An 18,295-nucleotide genomic window follows, 5' to 3' on the forward strand; every position below is an offset into this window, starting at 1 on the left:
GTTGTTTGATTTCAAAATAAAATATTTTTAGATAATTATAAAAGAATGGGAAAGATACTTAAAAACTCGCAATCATTTGGCACATTCACAGTTTCAGAACTGCTAAATATATATTGTTCTCCATTTGCTATTTTTTGAAGCAATTTACAAATGGGTAACATATATAAAGTAGGTACTTAAATGCTTTGTACGGTTTCAGGAGATCATCTCGGTATGCATGTGCTCTTAATATTTCCGTTGTCATAAGCATATGTTTGTGTACAAAAGCTGGTTATTTAGGATTCTCACAAAATTAGAATTTTTCCCCAGTTACTTTCACATCACAGAGGCAGTCCAGGGATAGAAATGAAAATACAGGTAGGAGTTTTAAGTGCTTAGATTCAATCTATTTGTGCAGTATTTGTGGCTCTCTCTTTTACACTTCTGGTAACTTATATACTAGTTTGTGGTGACAAAAAATTTTGACATTTTTAGCACATAGAAAAGCATTAAATATGTATGTATTATAACTAGAAGCAGCTAATGCAAAATTACGCTTCTATCCTCGTTACAAAGTATAGGCTTCTTTGGGAGTTGAAGAAAAAAATATATTCTCTTCCATGTGTGTTTGCAGGTTACACAATGGCCTGCAGTCAGTGATCAAAAATCACCAGCTATACTGATGATGGTAAATATAGAGGTGATATTTCAGTTAATGTAGCAAAAACTGCAAATTTTAAAGTAAGTGTAGCAGGAATTTACATTTTCAGAACTCAAATCAAGACTTTAAATAAATTTGTTTTCCTATTTTAATGTGTTGACACTTGAAAGTCACTGTGACTTGGATTAACGGTATAATTATCTCACGCAATTTGATTAAAGGAAGGAAAAAAGTTTAAGCTTCAACTCAACCATCTCTGAATTTTCTGAAAGGGTCAGAAGAAGGATTTTGGCAGAAGTCATCTTTCATATATTTATAGTGCCTACTAAGAAGTTATCTATAGAATAGTTCAAAGGAAGTTCCCCTCACTCACTAGATTAGACCAGTAGATGCAAGGTTTCAGGAAATTGTTTTGTGGACCAAATTAATACAGGCAGCCCACTAAACGTGCTGACTAATTTCACAGTCTGGCAAGGACTACATCTCTAAACCCATCAATAAAAAAAAAAAACAAAAAAAAAAACAACACAACAAATTGTCATCTATACATAAGTGCAATTTGAATTCCCTTTAGGAGTCGCATAGTTGAATCCTACTAGTGAAACAGATGTCTGTCTTGTGTTATATAGCAGAAAAGCAGCTTACTTCTTGGACTGAGTATCAAAATTGCATTTGATATTGTAAAATTTGGCAAAGCTTTGTCTTGCCAGAGAAGAGAGAATTTCTGGTAGGAGATTTTGGAAAGCTGAAAAATTCTTGGTCTGACTACTCAAGTCCCTACTTCTCTAAGTGAAAAAGGAAGCAATATTTATGAAGTAACTGTCTGACACCTGTTATTGAATTTCTGAACTATTGTTGATACCCATGATCAAAAGCAACACAAATTTAGGCAACAGAATTTAATTAACAAAATAGCAAGTAACAAGCATCTATCAAAACTGCTGGTAGCACCTATGACAAATGAGTAGATCCTCTGCTGAGTACTATAGATGGAGAGATAAAAACCCTCTCTGCCTTTGAAAAATCGCTACTAACAACAGCTGTTCTGGTAAGAGATGTCCTCAACACATCTGTTAATTTTTGACAGCTGTCACAAGTAGGAGAGGATCCAATGCATTTCTCAAGCTCAGCAGGATTAAAAAATCAGCTACAGACTGTTGTAGACTAACACTGACCTGGACAAAGATGGAAACTGTCAGTTCAGTGACAAGCTGTAGCCTTGTGTGTATTGTTGAAGTCCTTAGTAGTGCCTAGTGCTGGAACAGTATAGGAAATTCTATTTCCTTTCAGAGGTTTAGGAGGCAGTAAAGGAAAACAAATAAACAAACAAAAAAATGGAAACAAACTTGCCCCATATTCCTTGTGCAAAGGAAATCTAAGCAACAAAAACAGGGATGGAGGTGAAATCTTATTGAGAAACTTCAAATTATACTGATCCCAGGAGTCTCACTGTTACAGCTCAGATGCTTGACTTATGTCATTCTCCTTTGGAACCACAGACTGGAAGACTTATTTGAATTTTAACGTTCTGAGATTTCTAGGCTCCCATGCTTTTGACAGACTTGAGAGTTGAGACATGAGCTATCAGGATCTAAGGCTGATAAATGGAAGCTCGAAATCCTGTTGCTTCCAGCTCCAGGGACCTCTAATGGCAGGCTTTGTTATAGAACTTATAAAGCACTTAAAGGTCTGAGATCTCTAGCAAATCCCAAGGGTTTCTTCAGAGTTTTGAAACTGTTAGTTTTCCTAGAAACAATTTTTATGAATTGACAAGATTCCAACAAACATTCCCTGACTGGAAAAGTTTTAACTCATTCAAATAGTAGTATTTACTGAAGTTTTACTAAATATTTGAAGTTAATTCAATTTATGGAAAATTTGTGTCTTGAATCAGCTTACTTTAATCTTGTGCTCTTATAAATCTGAGGGTACAACATCAGTATAAACATCAGTATAAACATTCATTCTTGGTTATTTCTTCAGAACTTACAGCTGCTGTTCTGTCCACCTCACAGCGGCTACTTAGAATGAAACAAGCTTCAGCATCATCCATTCTAGAAAAATGAGGGAGAAAACCTTGTTACATACAAAAAAAACCCCCACGACCTTCTGTTGATTCATGTTTCACATTTTATGGTCTTATGTGACTGTAGATACTGAATACAGAGAAGTCTATCTGCTTTCATGCATTATGTGAACGTCAACAACACTCCTCTGTGTACTTAATCACAGTATGCCAGTACTTCTTGGCTAGGTTCTAGGAAATTTTCTTCCCTTTGTTCCAATAGAAGCTGTGCCAAAGTAAGAAAAGCAAGGTGGCCTCAAGCACAATTACTTTGCAAATTAAGTTTTTATCAGCCCTGAGTATAAAAAGGTGAATTAATAGCTTGAATTCTAACTTGAAGGTACAGTGTAGGTGAAGTCACAAGGGGATTTGAATACTAATCTGTTGTATGTGTAAGAGAGCAGTTTTATAGGCTTGTCAGGTTTCCTCTCGTTAAGAACTTGGAGTTGTAGGCTAAGTGAGAATAAAAGGTCATTCCTTGATGAGAAAGAAGGGTAAGCCAGAGAAGGACTGCAATAAGAGGTGAAGTGAAGGACTATGTAAATAATATGTCCAAAGTGTTCGGAAAGAATTGAGATGATATACATTAAAAACCTAAGCATTGTTTTAGCGAGATAAAAATAAGAGCTTGTGTAAGAAAATACTGGCAACGTTTGAGTTTAGTCTACATAGGATGCTCTACAAGATGATCTCAAACATACGATCTACAATATTTTACTGGTTTTATTTGAGCAGAAAAACTTAAGATGCATTTTTAACAACCTGCAACTAAAGTGATGAATAGATATCCATATTAAGAAGCCAGATAAACTGAGTAATAACCTTTTAGTTTACGACTATAGAAATAGTGAATTTGTGTGTTTTGTGTGTGATCATTCGGAGAAAATATAAATAGAAAAGAAGGATAAGATAATTATATATTGTCCCCTAGGCAGCAAACAGTAGGAAAAACAGGAGAAGCCTCAGTACTTGAAATGCAAAAAAAAAAAAAAAAAAAAAAAAAAAAAAAAGTGACAAAAGCAACTGTGTATTTCTAAAATAGTAACATCAAGTGCAACTTACACAGAGAAGTAAGAATGGGCAATTCTATATGAGTAGTTTCAGATAAGCATGAGAGCAGAAGTGGTAAGGTATTTAAAAAAAAAAATAGGAAGGAAAATTCATTGAAATTAGTGATGGAGCAGCATTTGAAGAGATGATAAGTAGGGTCAATATACAGATGATTTTTTGAGGAAATGAAATCTCATTGATCATATTCACCTTCTTCTCCAGTGCTTTTTAGAAGCTTCTTGAATAACTTCAGCCACAGTTGGCAAGGATAATTCCCCTGATACTAACATTCAATAGATACCATGAATTTAGACAACTGAAACACTAATAATATCTATGCTATATTAGAACCCAGAATATTCTGACAATTCTATTAATTTTCTAATAACAAGAAAAGCTTTGTAAATTGTTATGCCATTAAATCTGAAAAATAATATTGTTCTACTGCTTGAGAATGGAAGAATTTGAAGCGACTTGATACACTGAAATATTGAAATAAATTCATGAAAACAATAATAAAAAAGAAGCATAAAGTAAAGGAAGAGTGGATAAGAAGAGAATTAAGATGTGTGCTGGGTTCACTGAAGTAGAAAACTTTAAGAAGAGAAAAACTGTTTTTAACAGCATGGGAGAAAGCTGTAGAGCAAGGAAATATAAAGTTACTTTCTAGCAGTAGTCTTCCTTAAGAACAAGGGTTTTTTGTCAGTTACTGTGTAGATATAAAAGTTCTAATTGTACTGATACCCAATAAATGTAGCAGTGTTGTTAAACCATGACAGACTGTTTTTTCTTGTTTTCCCAGAGAACAACCAAAAATTGCAAAATGAAACTTTCAAAGGCAGAAAGCAAGAATGAGTATCATTTTTGTAGTCAGATGGTATACTAGGACATAGGAAAATACAACTCTCAGTTAACTATTTACTAAATATGCAGTACATCAATTTTTGCTATTCCCTTCCTTCCTTTTGTAGCGTGACCTTTATCATGATATTTTGGCATTGCAATTCATCTATGTATAAATTTTGATAAATAAAAAGACACTTCTTGATTTTTTTTTTTTTTTTTTTTTTTTTTTTTTTTTTTTTTTGTGTGTGTGTGGTGTTAAACATTATTTTGTTTAGTGAGAGACTTTTTTCTAAGGGCAGGTAGCAACAGAATGAGGGGAAATGGCGTTGATCTGGAAGAAGGTAGATTTAGAATAGATATTGGGAAAAAATTCTTTACTGTGAGGATTGCCCAAGGAGGTTGTGGAGGCATTCAAGGCCAAGCTGGATGGGGCTGTGAGCGACATGGTCTGGTGGGAGGCATCGCTGCCTATAGCATGGGCTTGGGACTAGATGATCTTCAAGGTCCTTTCTAACACAAACCATTCTATGATTTTATTTGTTAGAAATTGTTTACCGTGCATATTGCTATCTTCTCAGTACACTATATTCTCATTGAAAAGAATATAGCAAACATCTCAGGTACTGGTTACTGGTTTACAGATCAAATTAAACATCCTATTAAGTTCCCACTGTGCTTTTTCCCTCAGGAGAGGTGGAAAATTATTCTGTGACAGGTACATTCAATTACATGTTCTGCAGGAAACAGGTACTTCATTGAGTACCTCCAGGTTATTATAAGTGAAATTCATTATTATCTGTAGGGAACAGTCTAATTTTTCTTAATGTGTAGAACAAACGTTAGCCAAATTCCCCTATGAATTCGTCCTTGAAAATGAGCAACAAAGTGAAAAAAAGAAAAAAAAGGAACCGCTTTTTGAAAGAAGTTCATAATCCTGAACAAAGATTTTCTGCATTTTCAAGTAAGGTAGTTATGAAAAGGTAGCTATTTTGTTCAGTAGCAGAAATTTGAAGATAGCACTGCTTGCTAGACTTCTCACAGATGAGATTCTTCAGAATAATTCTTTAGAAGACTGAATGACAGAAGTACTGACGTATTGGCTTGATTTTAGATATCTATATTAGTTGATTAATTTAAGTGAAGACAGTTACATTCTTATAAAAAGCAGTGCAGATAAATTAAAACAGTTATTTGAAAAGAATCACCTTTCTCTTTGGAGTCTGAAGAGACTATCCTCCTACACAAATTCCACTGTGAATTCTTTCTCACCTTTAAGTGATTGAGCAATGGTGGTTGGTTTTGGTAGTCTTTGTTGGGTTTTTTTGGTGTTTTTTTTTTTTTAAAAACTGTGTTTGACTGGTTTGACTGATATGTTTTGATTACTGTCATTCAATATTAACTGGCAAAGAGGTTTTTTTTAGAAGTGGTAGAAAATGTGTGCTAAGAGCAAGATCCTGAGGGAAGAGTACATAGAGGTAGAGTCACTGCTTATGTTACCAGGCTGAACTTATTAAGAAAACAAGACTGTACAAAGCATTCAAAGGGGATAATTACTTTTGTTCACTTTTTCTCCCCTTCAGTTGGCTTATTATCTATGCATAAATAACAAAAATTCTAGCATTATTGGCAGTTTCAGAATTTTCAACACAGCTTTTGCTAAAGAAATTACAGGCACTCTGTTTCAACACCTTAAAAAAAAAAAAAAAATAGTGATTCAAAGATTGGTCAAATGAAGAACTTACAGATATGTTCCTTGAAAATTTTCAGACTTAAGGAAAAAAACAAATATAACTAAGATCCCTGTATTCTAAATAAGCATACTTTCCTTCTAGCTTTTGTTGTTTGTCAAACTTCTTTATCAAAGAGGATATGTGAAACAAGGTAGTAAATAAGCGTTAGCTATATTTGCCTACTTTGCTCTCAACAGGTCTTGATCTTTTAGTGCTGAGCCTTGGAGATAGATAACTCTTTGAGACCACATCGGGATTTGTAACACTCTCCGGACCTGAGCATCCATTTCAGTAGGACACAAAATAACAACATAATAGTCCTGCCAAAAACATAATGAGGAATAATCATGTTATTATTTGATGATACCATTTGTTGTTGCCAGGAGATGAATCAACAGACCAAGGATATATTAAACTTCTGTGATAGTTCTCAAATTTCATTGACAAAAGTAATTTGAATACAAATGTTTAAAATATGGAGTCATTCCTAAATGAAAATGGCAAGAATACTCATACAAGACGTTAAGGTGACCAATAGAATAATCCTATTACTTTTTTGTTTCTATGAAAGCATAAATTTTTTAGACACAGTTCACTTTTCTGTCATTACAGCTGGAAAATATAGGAAGCTTTCCACAATTAGAACAGTTATTTTCACCATCTCTATTACTCCTTGAAATCTTTTCCTCTGCATTAATGGGCAGATCCAAATTTTACTACCTGTATAGACAATCTCTATTAGAAATAAGGTTACCCTGACACGTATATGCGTGTGTGTATGAGAAGGAGAGACAAGGTTAGGACTCTCTCGATATGAAGTCTTCCTTATCACCCACAGTCCTCTGCTGGAAGCTTACTTCCAGCATCATCTGTATCCTCCAGCTTCCCACTTCAGTTGTGAAGGGAATATATATAATTTCCTTCATGCTACATAAGTAGTATTAGGATTTCTTTTACTTCATCTGTATCCCAAAGACTGACCAATTATAAATCTGTGAAATACTAGATTTGTCTGTACGTTTGCTTAGACTTCTTACTATCTGATTAATTTGGAGAATATTTTGCATTTGGTATTTGTCATGCTGCTGCTCAGACATTTTTGGGGTTTTTGCATTACATAATTAAGTGTGGTGCCATAGGTAATGGTAAAAGACACTGGCAGAGAAGATTTTTTAAAATAAATGGTTTATAGAAAAGCTAATGATGATGAATCCAAATTGCTACTTCATATAAATGATCTTTTATATGATTGGAACAAGTTATGTGACATCTGCATTAAGTATTGAATGTGTACAATGAGGAAGACTTTGTAACCACCTTAAAAGGTCTTTGCTTCTATTTTTTCCTTCTCCAAAAGTATCTTAAAAAAAAAAATTCAAGTTTCCATTTCTTTCCTTCTTTGAATAGGAAAAAAAAGAAGAAAAGGAAGCTGCATTGGAATGTCTGTTTCTAAAAGGACTAGCATAATTCAACAAGACAATAATTCAGTCCCTTGTACCTCAATTCAAAACAAATGTCTCCATACTCAATTTCTCAACAACTCAACTTCTTATTGCAATTCTAGATTCTCAGTTTAGCCAACTATTTTTAAATTCAGCTTTACAATTCAAAAGTGACTCCAGAACACTCCAAAAATCAGTGTTATGAGATTCTTTTCTTTTTTCTTTCACTACAAATACCTGCAGCCTAGGGTGAGCATAGAATTCATTTAAAAAATCCATAAGTAGATCAATCTTCAGAGAGCTGACACACAGCACAACATGTTTTTCCGTCTGAGCTCTGTGTCGACTGTAGTTGCCTCCGGACTTCTGTCTCTCCATCCACAAATATGCCAGCTGTTCAAACTGTAATAGATATGTGTCAGTTAAATACAGTCAAACAGCTGTGCAGTAAAAGTGTACCACTTACATACAGTGCATTGTTCAGATCATGCTTTTATTGAATGATGCAGTTAGTGCCAAATGTATTTTTCTTTGCAAAAAGTTCTTGGAGTATGGGTTAGATTGATAGTAGGTTTACAGAAAAATGTGGAAGTATGGCCAGTCTCTATTGCAAATAGCTGAATAACGTCATTAAAATATCATGTGATTACACCCAGCCCTAAAATTTTAGAAAAAAGTGATGATTATGTTGTTTGCTATCTTGTTCACATATTTCACATCTCTGAGCTGTTTTTCCAGTGCCCTGTGATCTAAATGCTTCCCTCAAATGAAAAGTTAAGTTTTTATATGCTTAGGTTAATATGAGTATAAATACTTAGAAGCACTATTTTACTTTGGGCAATGACTGTCTTCAGAAATCTTATAGTAATCTGAAGGTGATCGTATCTGTGTGTTACCATCCAATCTGTGTACTCACTAATATGACTTATACATATATATACCACTTACATTCATGGCAGCTGTTAATTTTGCATTTTTCCATTTGTCATCTGAATGATGTATGCAGTCTAACAGTAAAATCTGTTTTGTACTCTAATGAAAGGGAAGCCTAGTGTGTAAGCTAGGAAGTATGACAGAATTATTATGAATATAAAATAGTGCTCCACTAATCAGAATCTTTTAAACTAAAGACAATACTGTAATAATCCATGCCTTAATATAATTCATAAGTACCATCTCAAAGTGTTTTGTAATATGCATTTAATCCTGAGATCAATTTAACTATATGTCTATTGTGGTAACAGCTTTTTCTCTCAATTTTTATTGTGAATAATAATTCACTTAATACAGTAGAAAGACAAAGCTCAAGAGTTTATAGTAAATGGGGTTAGATCAGGCTAATCCTTGGTGGGGAGCTCTGCTCTCTGATAACAGCGACAGTGCCTGAGGGAACAGCATGGAGCAGTGTCATAAGGAGAGACAGGTGAGGATTAGGGAAGATTCTGCCCTAGAGGACAGCAGGCATGGACAGCAGACAGCAAGTTGCCCAGGGCACTGATCATAGCCCCCAGGTGCTGGAGCTCACAGAGCATTTGGACAGCACTGTTAGACATAGGGTTTGGATGTTGGGTGGTCCTGTCTGGAGCCAGGTGTTGGACTTGGTGATCCTTTTGAGACTTTCCAACTCAGGATATTCTACACTTTTGTGATTCTAGATAATGTCTCCCTCATTCTGCATGTAGAAAACTATAAAGCCTCTTCATCACTACAAAAATGTGGAAATAAAATAGTGAATAATACTTAGATTGATGTGAAAGAGCAATAGATTCCAGATTGTTTACAGGTAATGCATAGATTTGGTCTTTAACTGTACGTTAGAAGTACTTGAAAAATGAAATTTGTATTTCTGTGGAAATTCCAAATTTCTTAAACTATATTTTAGTTTCAAGCAGATCATATATTTTATTAGACTGTCATTGAGTGGGAATACAATTATGTTAGTGCATATGTTTGCATATGCAGGCATTAAATATTTGGCTATAATTTAAATGTTCAGGTAATTTCAAGGAAATTAATGCTGACAGCTTGAGCTTCAAGTCTCACAGAGTTTCTGTATTGTCTGCTCAGAGTTGAGGCTTAGTTCACAATCAAAGAAGTAGAATGCGGAAATCAAAGCTGTATGAGAAATTTGGGAGCTTTAAGGCCTAGCATCTGGGTCTGCTGTAAGATTCAGTAAGCATGCGTGATGTGTCCCCACACTTCCTTTTTGTGCCCATGAGTTTTGGATCATCACCAAGAACAAGATATTTAGTGTTGTGGCACGGCTGCCCTGTAGTCAGAAAGTGTCAGTCATCAAGTCTTTGCTAATGAGCTGACAAATGTCTAGTACAAATTTATGGAAACTGATTGATTACATGAAATACTTGGATTTTCATAAATTAACCTAAGCTCGTATAGGCACCAAAAATTCCTAAATGTGCACTTGCATCAGTGTGTGCCAACACACACAGATGTGAAGACAATTTGCTTGAGTTGCAGATTTAATGAGTTCTTTTTTTAAGTTTGCACTGAACTGTGAGAACATGAGAGGAAGTGGAGAGAATCAAGATTAGAAACAGGGAAAGCCTGCAGAGGAAATGCTGTACTCATAAAGTGCAGGGTATTCGTTTTTTTATTGTGGTTGATTTGGTTTTTGTTTTTGTTTTGTTGTTTTCTGCATTTTTAAAATTACCTAGGATAAAGAGAAGGGCTCTGTGATACGTGACAGAAACAGAAATCTTTCACCAGCAATTGAAAGCTGGCTTCAGTGTTAAATATTTTATTATAAATTTGTATTATATTTTTATTATACATTTAAACTAAACAAAGATAAACAGGAAAATTTTAGGAAAAGATTAGAGGGTACAGAAGATGGTTATTATTTCTGATATTTTATATGCATTGCAAAAGGATGTTTTGGAGGGGTTATAGTTTTGTTTTAAAAACAATTCTATAGAGAAAATAAAAAAAATATACCCATGTTTACCTGTATGGGCAACACCACAAGTGCAACACAGATCATAATGACAACAAGCAGTTTTGAAGGCCATATCTTGGGTGTAACATCCCCAAAGCCCACCGTGGAAAATGTCACTATGCAGAAATAAAGGGAGTCAAAGAGAGTCAACTTGTTTCCTGCTCGTTCCAGATGTTGAATTCCACAAATACTATGTAGAAAAGAATGAATAAAGACACGAAAAATAAAAACTGCACTTAGGTTCAGTTCAAGTTTGATGATTACATTATATATGCAAAGAATTACTTCTTTTAGAATGGATAATTGCTTAGGAAAGACATTTCTAGGAAAAATGAGTATAAAACTAGAAGTGTTATTAATATATATTTTTACATCATGTCTAATAATCTCATTTTTTTCAATATTTCAGTGTGGTATTGAGAACTTTGCTACTAGATTTTTCTTAGTGGCGAGGGAGAAGTGTTATAAGGAACATCATGGACTGATGCAATTCCTTTCTAAACCAGAACAAGACAGATGGTATACAGTTGCCACCATTCAGGTTTTTTTTAATGTATCTTAACTTTTCAGGGAGACTTTACTGTTATAGTGAAGAAAATGCATATAATACTTTCTTTATATCTGTTGCTCTCTATATTGGTCTATATTGCTTTGTATGGCAAGAGCTATTAGCATGAACACTAGTTCATTAAATAATGTTAGTACCTATGGTTACTAACTGTCTGGAATAAACCAAATGTGAGAACTAAAGGCTATCCAGCTGTCAGAGAAGTACATGCCCAGCATCACGGTCAGCCTTCAGGTAGAAGGTGTCAACTGGTATGAAGTTTCTGTTTGCTAAACATATAGCATAGAAATAAAAGGCTTGATTGTTTCTCCAGCTGAACATATTATGTTGGTTCCTCCCAGTTACACATTTCTGGGAAGAAGTAAATGGTAGTATGCTGCTTGGTATTTATTTCACTTGTAGTCAGTATGATTTGGGTAAATTAGTGCTGTTTAGGTTGTGAGAAGCAGTGGATGAAGCTATACAAAGGTCTTATTGCTGTTTCTTATGTTTCATGCTTTAAAAATATTTCAGTTTGGAAAAATATACCATGATAAAGAGCTTAAAATATGATTTTCTGTAAGAGAGTAGAATCGTTTAGACTAAATCCAATCCATCTTTTAAACTATATTCACCCATATGAAGAAAATTGATGTGTGAACCAGTCTGAATAGCGTTGCTTTTTTCCCCTTGAAGCTAGTTGAATTATTTATCCTCAGACAATTAGAAATCTAATTGGCAAATAATACCATATTCCTTGGTAATTATTCTAGAACATATCTAAGATAATTTCTTCATATATCCTATCCAGATGGTAAGAGTCACTCATTAATATCTGCCATGGTAAAAATTTTGCATCACCAGGGAGACCCTGTGTTTATAACAGCTTTTTGGTTGTTCTTCTGTTCTCTGTTCTGTTCTCCAAAAATAATTCAGTAGTGGGCAGTGGCATTTCCAGAACATATGGATCAAATTCCCAGTTTCCTTTTCACAGTTCTAGCATTTGTAGTTTTCACACTTCTTAAAATGTTCTAAAAAGGGTGTGGGTTTTTTTTTTTTTTTCTGTTTGCATAAGTTTCATCCTTCAGTCAGAATTGATAATTTTGTGCTCCTTTCCAAGTTGCTACACGTTTTTCACTGGAGTAGTAATCTAGGTCTTCCATAATTTTCCTATGTTCACAGTTATCTCTTTCCCTTTTCTTCTTGAAAAAAAATTTTTGTCCCTTTAAGTATTAATGGAGGAACTGTCCAGAAATATGCTAATGATGAACACTTTCTTTTGGTCTCAGGCATGGAAGTGTCTCATCTATCTCCTATTTCAGTGTTAATTTGAAATGATGGAGTAAGCTGTAGAAGATGTATGAAGAAATAAGCTATTTTAGTGTAGTTATTCATGTAAGTTACATGTAATAACAGAGCTATGAAGGATTTCAAATCTTTTGATGTTTTTAATCCTAATCTCTCTGGTATGTTTTCTACTCTTTGCCTGTGGGTACATCTCTGAAACATAAACTTGATTTCAAGAATTAAGGTCACAACAGCCAGGAAAGCAGCAGTTACACAGAGACAAGGATATGGCCATAACATGCTAAGTGTGTTTACTATCTGCAAATTAGTTTGTATTGAAGCATAATCCTATCATTTCTAGAATGCATTTTGTCCTACTGTTGGTGTATGGTGCTTCCAAAAGCAGAAGGGTAGGTTCTAATTTCTGTATCTGAGAGAATGAGTTAAAATTCTGTTATCCCGGAGTTTTGTGGGTTTATTTAGGGTTTTTTGTTTTTTGGGTTGTTTCTTGTTTTTTGTTTTTTTTAAACATATTCAAGGAATTAAGCTTGTTTCTTCACTCTTTATTCTTTTCATGAACTTTGAGTAAAATCTTTAGCAACTTACTTGTAGGAAAACTCCCAGCTTAATGGAGATACTTCATTAATATTATTCTTCATGTATTCTCTTTACATCCCACCAAACCATACATTAACTGAACTGAAAATACATTCTGGATATAACATGAACCCTTCCAGCCTTTTTTAAGTGAATAACAAAAGGTTCATTGAATTGAATGAGCCCAATTACATTTTATGAGCTGTACTCCTGTATATTCCTATATATGTATATTCTTTAAAGCCATCAAAATCATTTTGTGCCTGAGTCAGAATGTTATGGATCCAAACTGCCTTTTGTTGAACTCAGTGGGCATGAAGCCAGAGCATCTCAAATTCAGTTACCAATATTAAAGTCAATTGGACATGGGAACTCTTTATTCTTCTCTGAAGGAGAAATTAATTTATTCTTAGAACTTCTTGAAGAATTGATTTACTTGTTTGAAATTACTTGCACCTCATCTGCTGTTCTATCAGATTGTAACTGAGTCCCTAACCCTGAAAGCAAAGCCAAAAATAGTTTACCAAGTCTTAGTTTCAGTACTTGTTTCGCCGTTCTGCCTTTCGTTTTCACTAGAGCTGGGATAAAGGGATAACAAAATTGCCGAAAAAAGTGATTTTGAGAGATAGCTTTATGAGAATTCCAAATGAAATAATACTCCTCCCCCTCTTGGGGATTATATCTTCATCTCAAGTATAATTTGTTAAGTATAATTTGTGCTACTAGTGAAGTATAAACTGTAGAGATTACACTTTAATCTCTTCAGTACATCCAAATAAACATTAGTCTGTTTCTATAGCATGTTCCTACCTGATTATGCTGCATAGAGTGCCATAGAAATTTACTGGTTCTCCAGTAAGGCATGTCCACGTGAATTAGTTATTTAATTCCCCACAACTTACTGACATCTTTTATTGAAACCTAATTATTTATGTTAATAATAGTAACCACATTGACATCTTATTTTTCTTTCAAATTGTTAAATGCTAAGCATTATTTTTAAAAGATGCATCAATACTACACGTACCAAGAGTCAGCACATGTTCTTGTTCTGCTTTCTCCTGTTTCCCAACACAGTGACCTCAAACTTCATCTTTTTTTCTATTTTGGTATTTTTATGGTGACATTCCTATCTCCTTCTTCTTGTTTACTTTCTCCTTCTCTTTCATACTATGAAAGAACAGTATGCTTGGTTTTCCTTGAACAAACATCAATCAGGAAAGCAGCATTCAGCAAAAGCAATGCTTATACTAACTTGTCTTTGTGGAGAAAATAAACAGCTATAATAATAAATACACAGAAAATGCCTAATAAAAATAAAAGGCCAAATTCACCTCCTCCTTCACCAATTTTAGGTTTCTGTAATTCTGACATGTTCTCTTTTCATTGTGGATTTAAGATAGCAATTACATCATAACAACACTGGCTTAATAAAGGGGATATTTACATTTGTGTATATATATATATATACACACACACACCCCATAAAACATTTAGTCTGCTAAAGCAAAAGCAGTGTCAGCAAATGTACTACAAACTTGTGAAAAACAGAAGTGTGATTTTAAACATGTAAATATGTAATCTCTGATGATTAGTTATGTTTAGTTAGGTAGAACCTGAACTTTTGAGAGTTCAATCTTTGTTTTACTGGAATTTTTTTTTTCTAATTCCAGGAATCTTTGCTTGCTCAAGTATTTTGTATGCCAAAACTAACTACAGTTTGTACATAATCTGTCTCCACATGCAGTACAGAAGCTGCCTCAAAAAATCAAGTGAATTACCTTCTAAGACATCAAAAGAATATACAGAAGGATTGATGACATGTTTATTTTTTTCCCTGTCCCTTAGCTGAATATTTAACTGTTTTAAAAAAGTAAGAAACAGTTAAGATCAAGATTTTAATATCGTAATCAGACATATCTGTGCAAATTTCTATTATATGCTAGAAAGACAGGTCTTCTGTAAGGAACCTCGCATGTTTAAATAGATCAGACAGGATGAATACAGTTAAATATAAAGCTAACTATGCCCACTTCCTTCTGTTTGATTTTCTCCCTCTTTCACCAGAGGGCCTTAATGCTTCACTCTGTGTATTCTCACTTTTACCTATGTAATCCAATTTGAAATGAACTAACCTGGAAGGGAAAATCTGCACGCAGAAGGGGGGACAATTTACACTACAGCATGAATTCAAAAGGCACTATGACGTTAGTCAAAGCCAGGGAACTAGAGAAATGTTTGGGGGGCCTGAAACTTTACTGATGCAGTTTTTATATAGTGGCATATTACAATATTTGGATTATTATCTGCTGCATTTTAATAATTATTTTATAACTGCTTTAGGGGGTGGGAGGGGGAGGAGAGAAATAGTAGCTATTGCACTATTGCCCAGCAACTTTATATGTAAAAGAATACAAATTAAATGTTCCTGCATTGCTATTAAGTCACCTGGACAGTTTAAAATTCAGAGAAATCCTGAAAATTTGTGCTTAGGTGTTTTTATTCTATTTCAAACCCCCTTTCTATTTGGTTCTAAGTACCCTGTCAGAAATAAATATTGTAGAGTAAAATAAAACCATAGATTAATAATGCTTTTATCATGCTATGGTAGCATGCCGTAGAAATGGGTACAACAAGAAGTTGGATATTTATTTGCAAGTATTGTACACTAACTATAATTATTTATAATCACTCATAAACTACTTTATATTAGTTTGTGTTTTCCTTTGACAGCGGTGCCAAATAGATCTAATTTTGACTTTGGTGGGTTTTTTTGTACTTATAGGAAAATATTATTTAGAGATACAACTTCTTGAGGTCTGAAATAATGTGTCACAGTCTGAAGTCAAAAGACAGAGAGGCTTAGGTGACTTCACAATTAGGTAGCAATCAGCAGCACTGTTTTCCATGAACTTTGAGCTTCAACTTGCATAGAAACTTCTATAGTGTTTCAGTTAGTTAGCTGTAAGGAACAGATGAGTATGTTGAAACCAATGGGGATGAATTTTATCATGTTCAGTGAGATCCTATGGTACGGGCTCAGGTATTCTAGAAAAAATACAGTAATTCTGCTGCCCATATTAAATAAGTATTCCCATTTAATTAATGGTTTCCACATATCTGAACATGGAATAGTGACAGAGCAAATTCCAAGTTAAATTACAATTATTTGATCACGCTATGTTGCCAATTGATATTTGTATTACTTTAAATTCTTCTGATACCACTGGTACAGTATTTTTTTTCTGTATTGAAATACTGAGTGACCCCTCTGCTCACAGATCATCAACTACAGCAAATGTTTATCAGCAAAATTCAAAGAGCATAATAGTGAAAAAAGTGAATGTGTTAACTTCCTAGGAAATATATGGCAGGTACTTAAAACATATATTCCTATTATAGTGGCTGTAACTGTCCAGTTACGTAAGTGAAAATTTGGAAGAGTTCACCAACTTTCTTTCTCGAGAAAGAAACTTTCTCGATCTTCACACCAAAATAAAATGTGACTGTAAGAACAGTTCATACTTTGGATTCACTCTAGAAGGCATATAAACTCTTTCAGAACTCTGATAAATGCACTGAGTTTTTGTCTGAAATTGGCAAAAGGTGTTTACTGTTGCCAAACATGCTAATATTAAGATGGTGCTAGGCTGAAGTCCTTGCAATGAAAGTTAAGGCTAATGCTGTATCTGAACTCTGATTTATAATGAAGGAAACAGCCTTTCATACTGGGAGCTGTCTCTGTGGGTATTCTGTGCTCGGAGTTGTCTCTGTGGGTATTCTGTGCTCTTGAAGGAACTGGTATAGAGCCAGATGTGGTTTTGTTCTCTATTTTCCTACATCTTTAAATTAGACATTATTGGAAGAACAATTTTCAGTGCTAGTAAAATTAACATACAGAGAATCATAAAAAGTTCAATTTATGCTTCACAAAACTTTGCTGATATAACTGCAGTGATATTAAAGTTACTTCATTATTAATTGTATCAGGTACTTAATGAGATACCTCATGTTGATTTCCAAATGATAACATATGTCTTCTGAACTTTGAGTATTTTTTCCTAAGAGACACTATTCAGCTTAGCAGTCTGGTCCTACAATCTTAAAAGGTGAATATGTTGCCTACTACTTTACTCATGAACAGCCTAATACCTAATGCTTTCTGATTCTTGTGTAAATAATGGAGAGACAAATAAAAGAGCAAGGAATGATCAGAATCTACAGCAAATAAATGAATGGAGACAATCAGAATTTACTCTGACCAATAACAAAACATCTATCCTATTCAAACCTCTTGAAGCTGAGGTTTTAAGTTGCTGAAAACAAAATGCTTCACTTTTGCCAAGATATATGATTCTTCTCAGAATTTTATACAATCTGTCTGAACATCTATTTTCTGAAAAGCAGTTTTCCATAAGCATTAAAATAGAAAAACAAAATTGTCTGGTTTATGGACATTTACAATTTCTAATATGTTAAAATGACAATCTAGTACAGTGTATAATAATATATCAAATTAAGGAACACAATGAGAAGTTCAAACTTGCTCCCTTTATTATGTATAGTAGGCTGTAAAGCTGTAAGCATAACTGACTTCAAAGACATAGAAATGATTGATAACATATATAACATAAAAGAAATTAGGGAGAAATGCTGATTGGAAAGGTTGTTATGCTGTCTTTAAAGTGAGTGAGTAGAGAAATATATTTGCTATTCCTAGTTGGTAACAAGCAATCTTGAGCATGGTAGGGAATGAAATATATTTAAAGACTGACTGGACAAAAAAAGATACTGACAGTGTGACTTCTTACACCATTGATTTTGTTCTTGAAAATTATCTAAGATATTTTTGCAGCTCTGATCCCATTGCATCAGATAGTCCAAGTCTATAGTTTTACTAAATATTTTCTTTTCATAAGCAGTTTTCATACAACACTCTCTCTTTTTCAAAGAATCTCTTACTGAAGGAAAAGATTTGGATAACTTCAACAGGCTTTGAATCAAGCTTTCAGGTTCTCTCAGGCTTTATGAATAGCTGTTAAGGTAGGGTTAGAGAGCTCTTTCTTTCTCTATGCTGCAATCCTATCATGTTAGAAATGAATTCTGAACTTCTCTTCAGATGAAAAGGTAATCTC

At 34.0% G+C, this 18,295-nt stretch overlaps 1 protein-coding gene across 3 annotated transcripts in view; it reads right to left on the bottom strand.

The window, feature by feature from the left end:
• Positions 1-18,295, bottom strand: part of KCNT2 (potassium sodium-activated channel subfamily T member 2) — a 117,922-nt gene that overhangs the window by 45,468 nt on the left and 54,159 nt on the right. For all 3 annotated transcript variants that reach the window (XM_042873727.1, XM_042873726.1, XM_042873728.1), the window contains exons 10-13: positions 10,739-10,919; positions 8,011-8,175; positions 6,515-6,651; positions 2,631-2,694 (exon numbers count right to left, since the gene is read on the bottom strand). In XM_042873727.1, coding sequence (XP_042729661.1) covers positions 2,631-2,694; positions 6,515-6,651; positions 8,011-8,175; positions 10,739-10,919 — 547 coding nt within the window. The remainder of the gene's footprint in view (positions 1-2,630; positions 2,695-6,514; positions 6,652-8,010; positions 8,176-10,738; positions 10,920-18,295) is intronic.

Source organism: Lagopus leucura, unplaced genomic scaffold (assembly GCF_019238085.1).
Source record: "Lagopus leucura isolate 7727_CA_CO unplaced genomic scaffold, USGS_WTPT01 Super-Scaffold_100009, whole genome shotgun sequence".
Classification (NCBI taxonomy): Eukaryota; Metazoa; Chordata; class Aves; order Galliformes; family Phasianidae; genus Lagopus; species Lagopus leucura.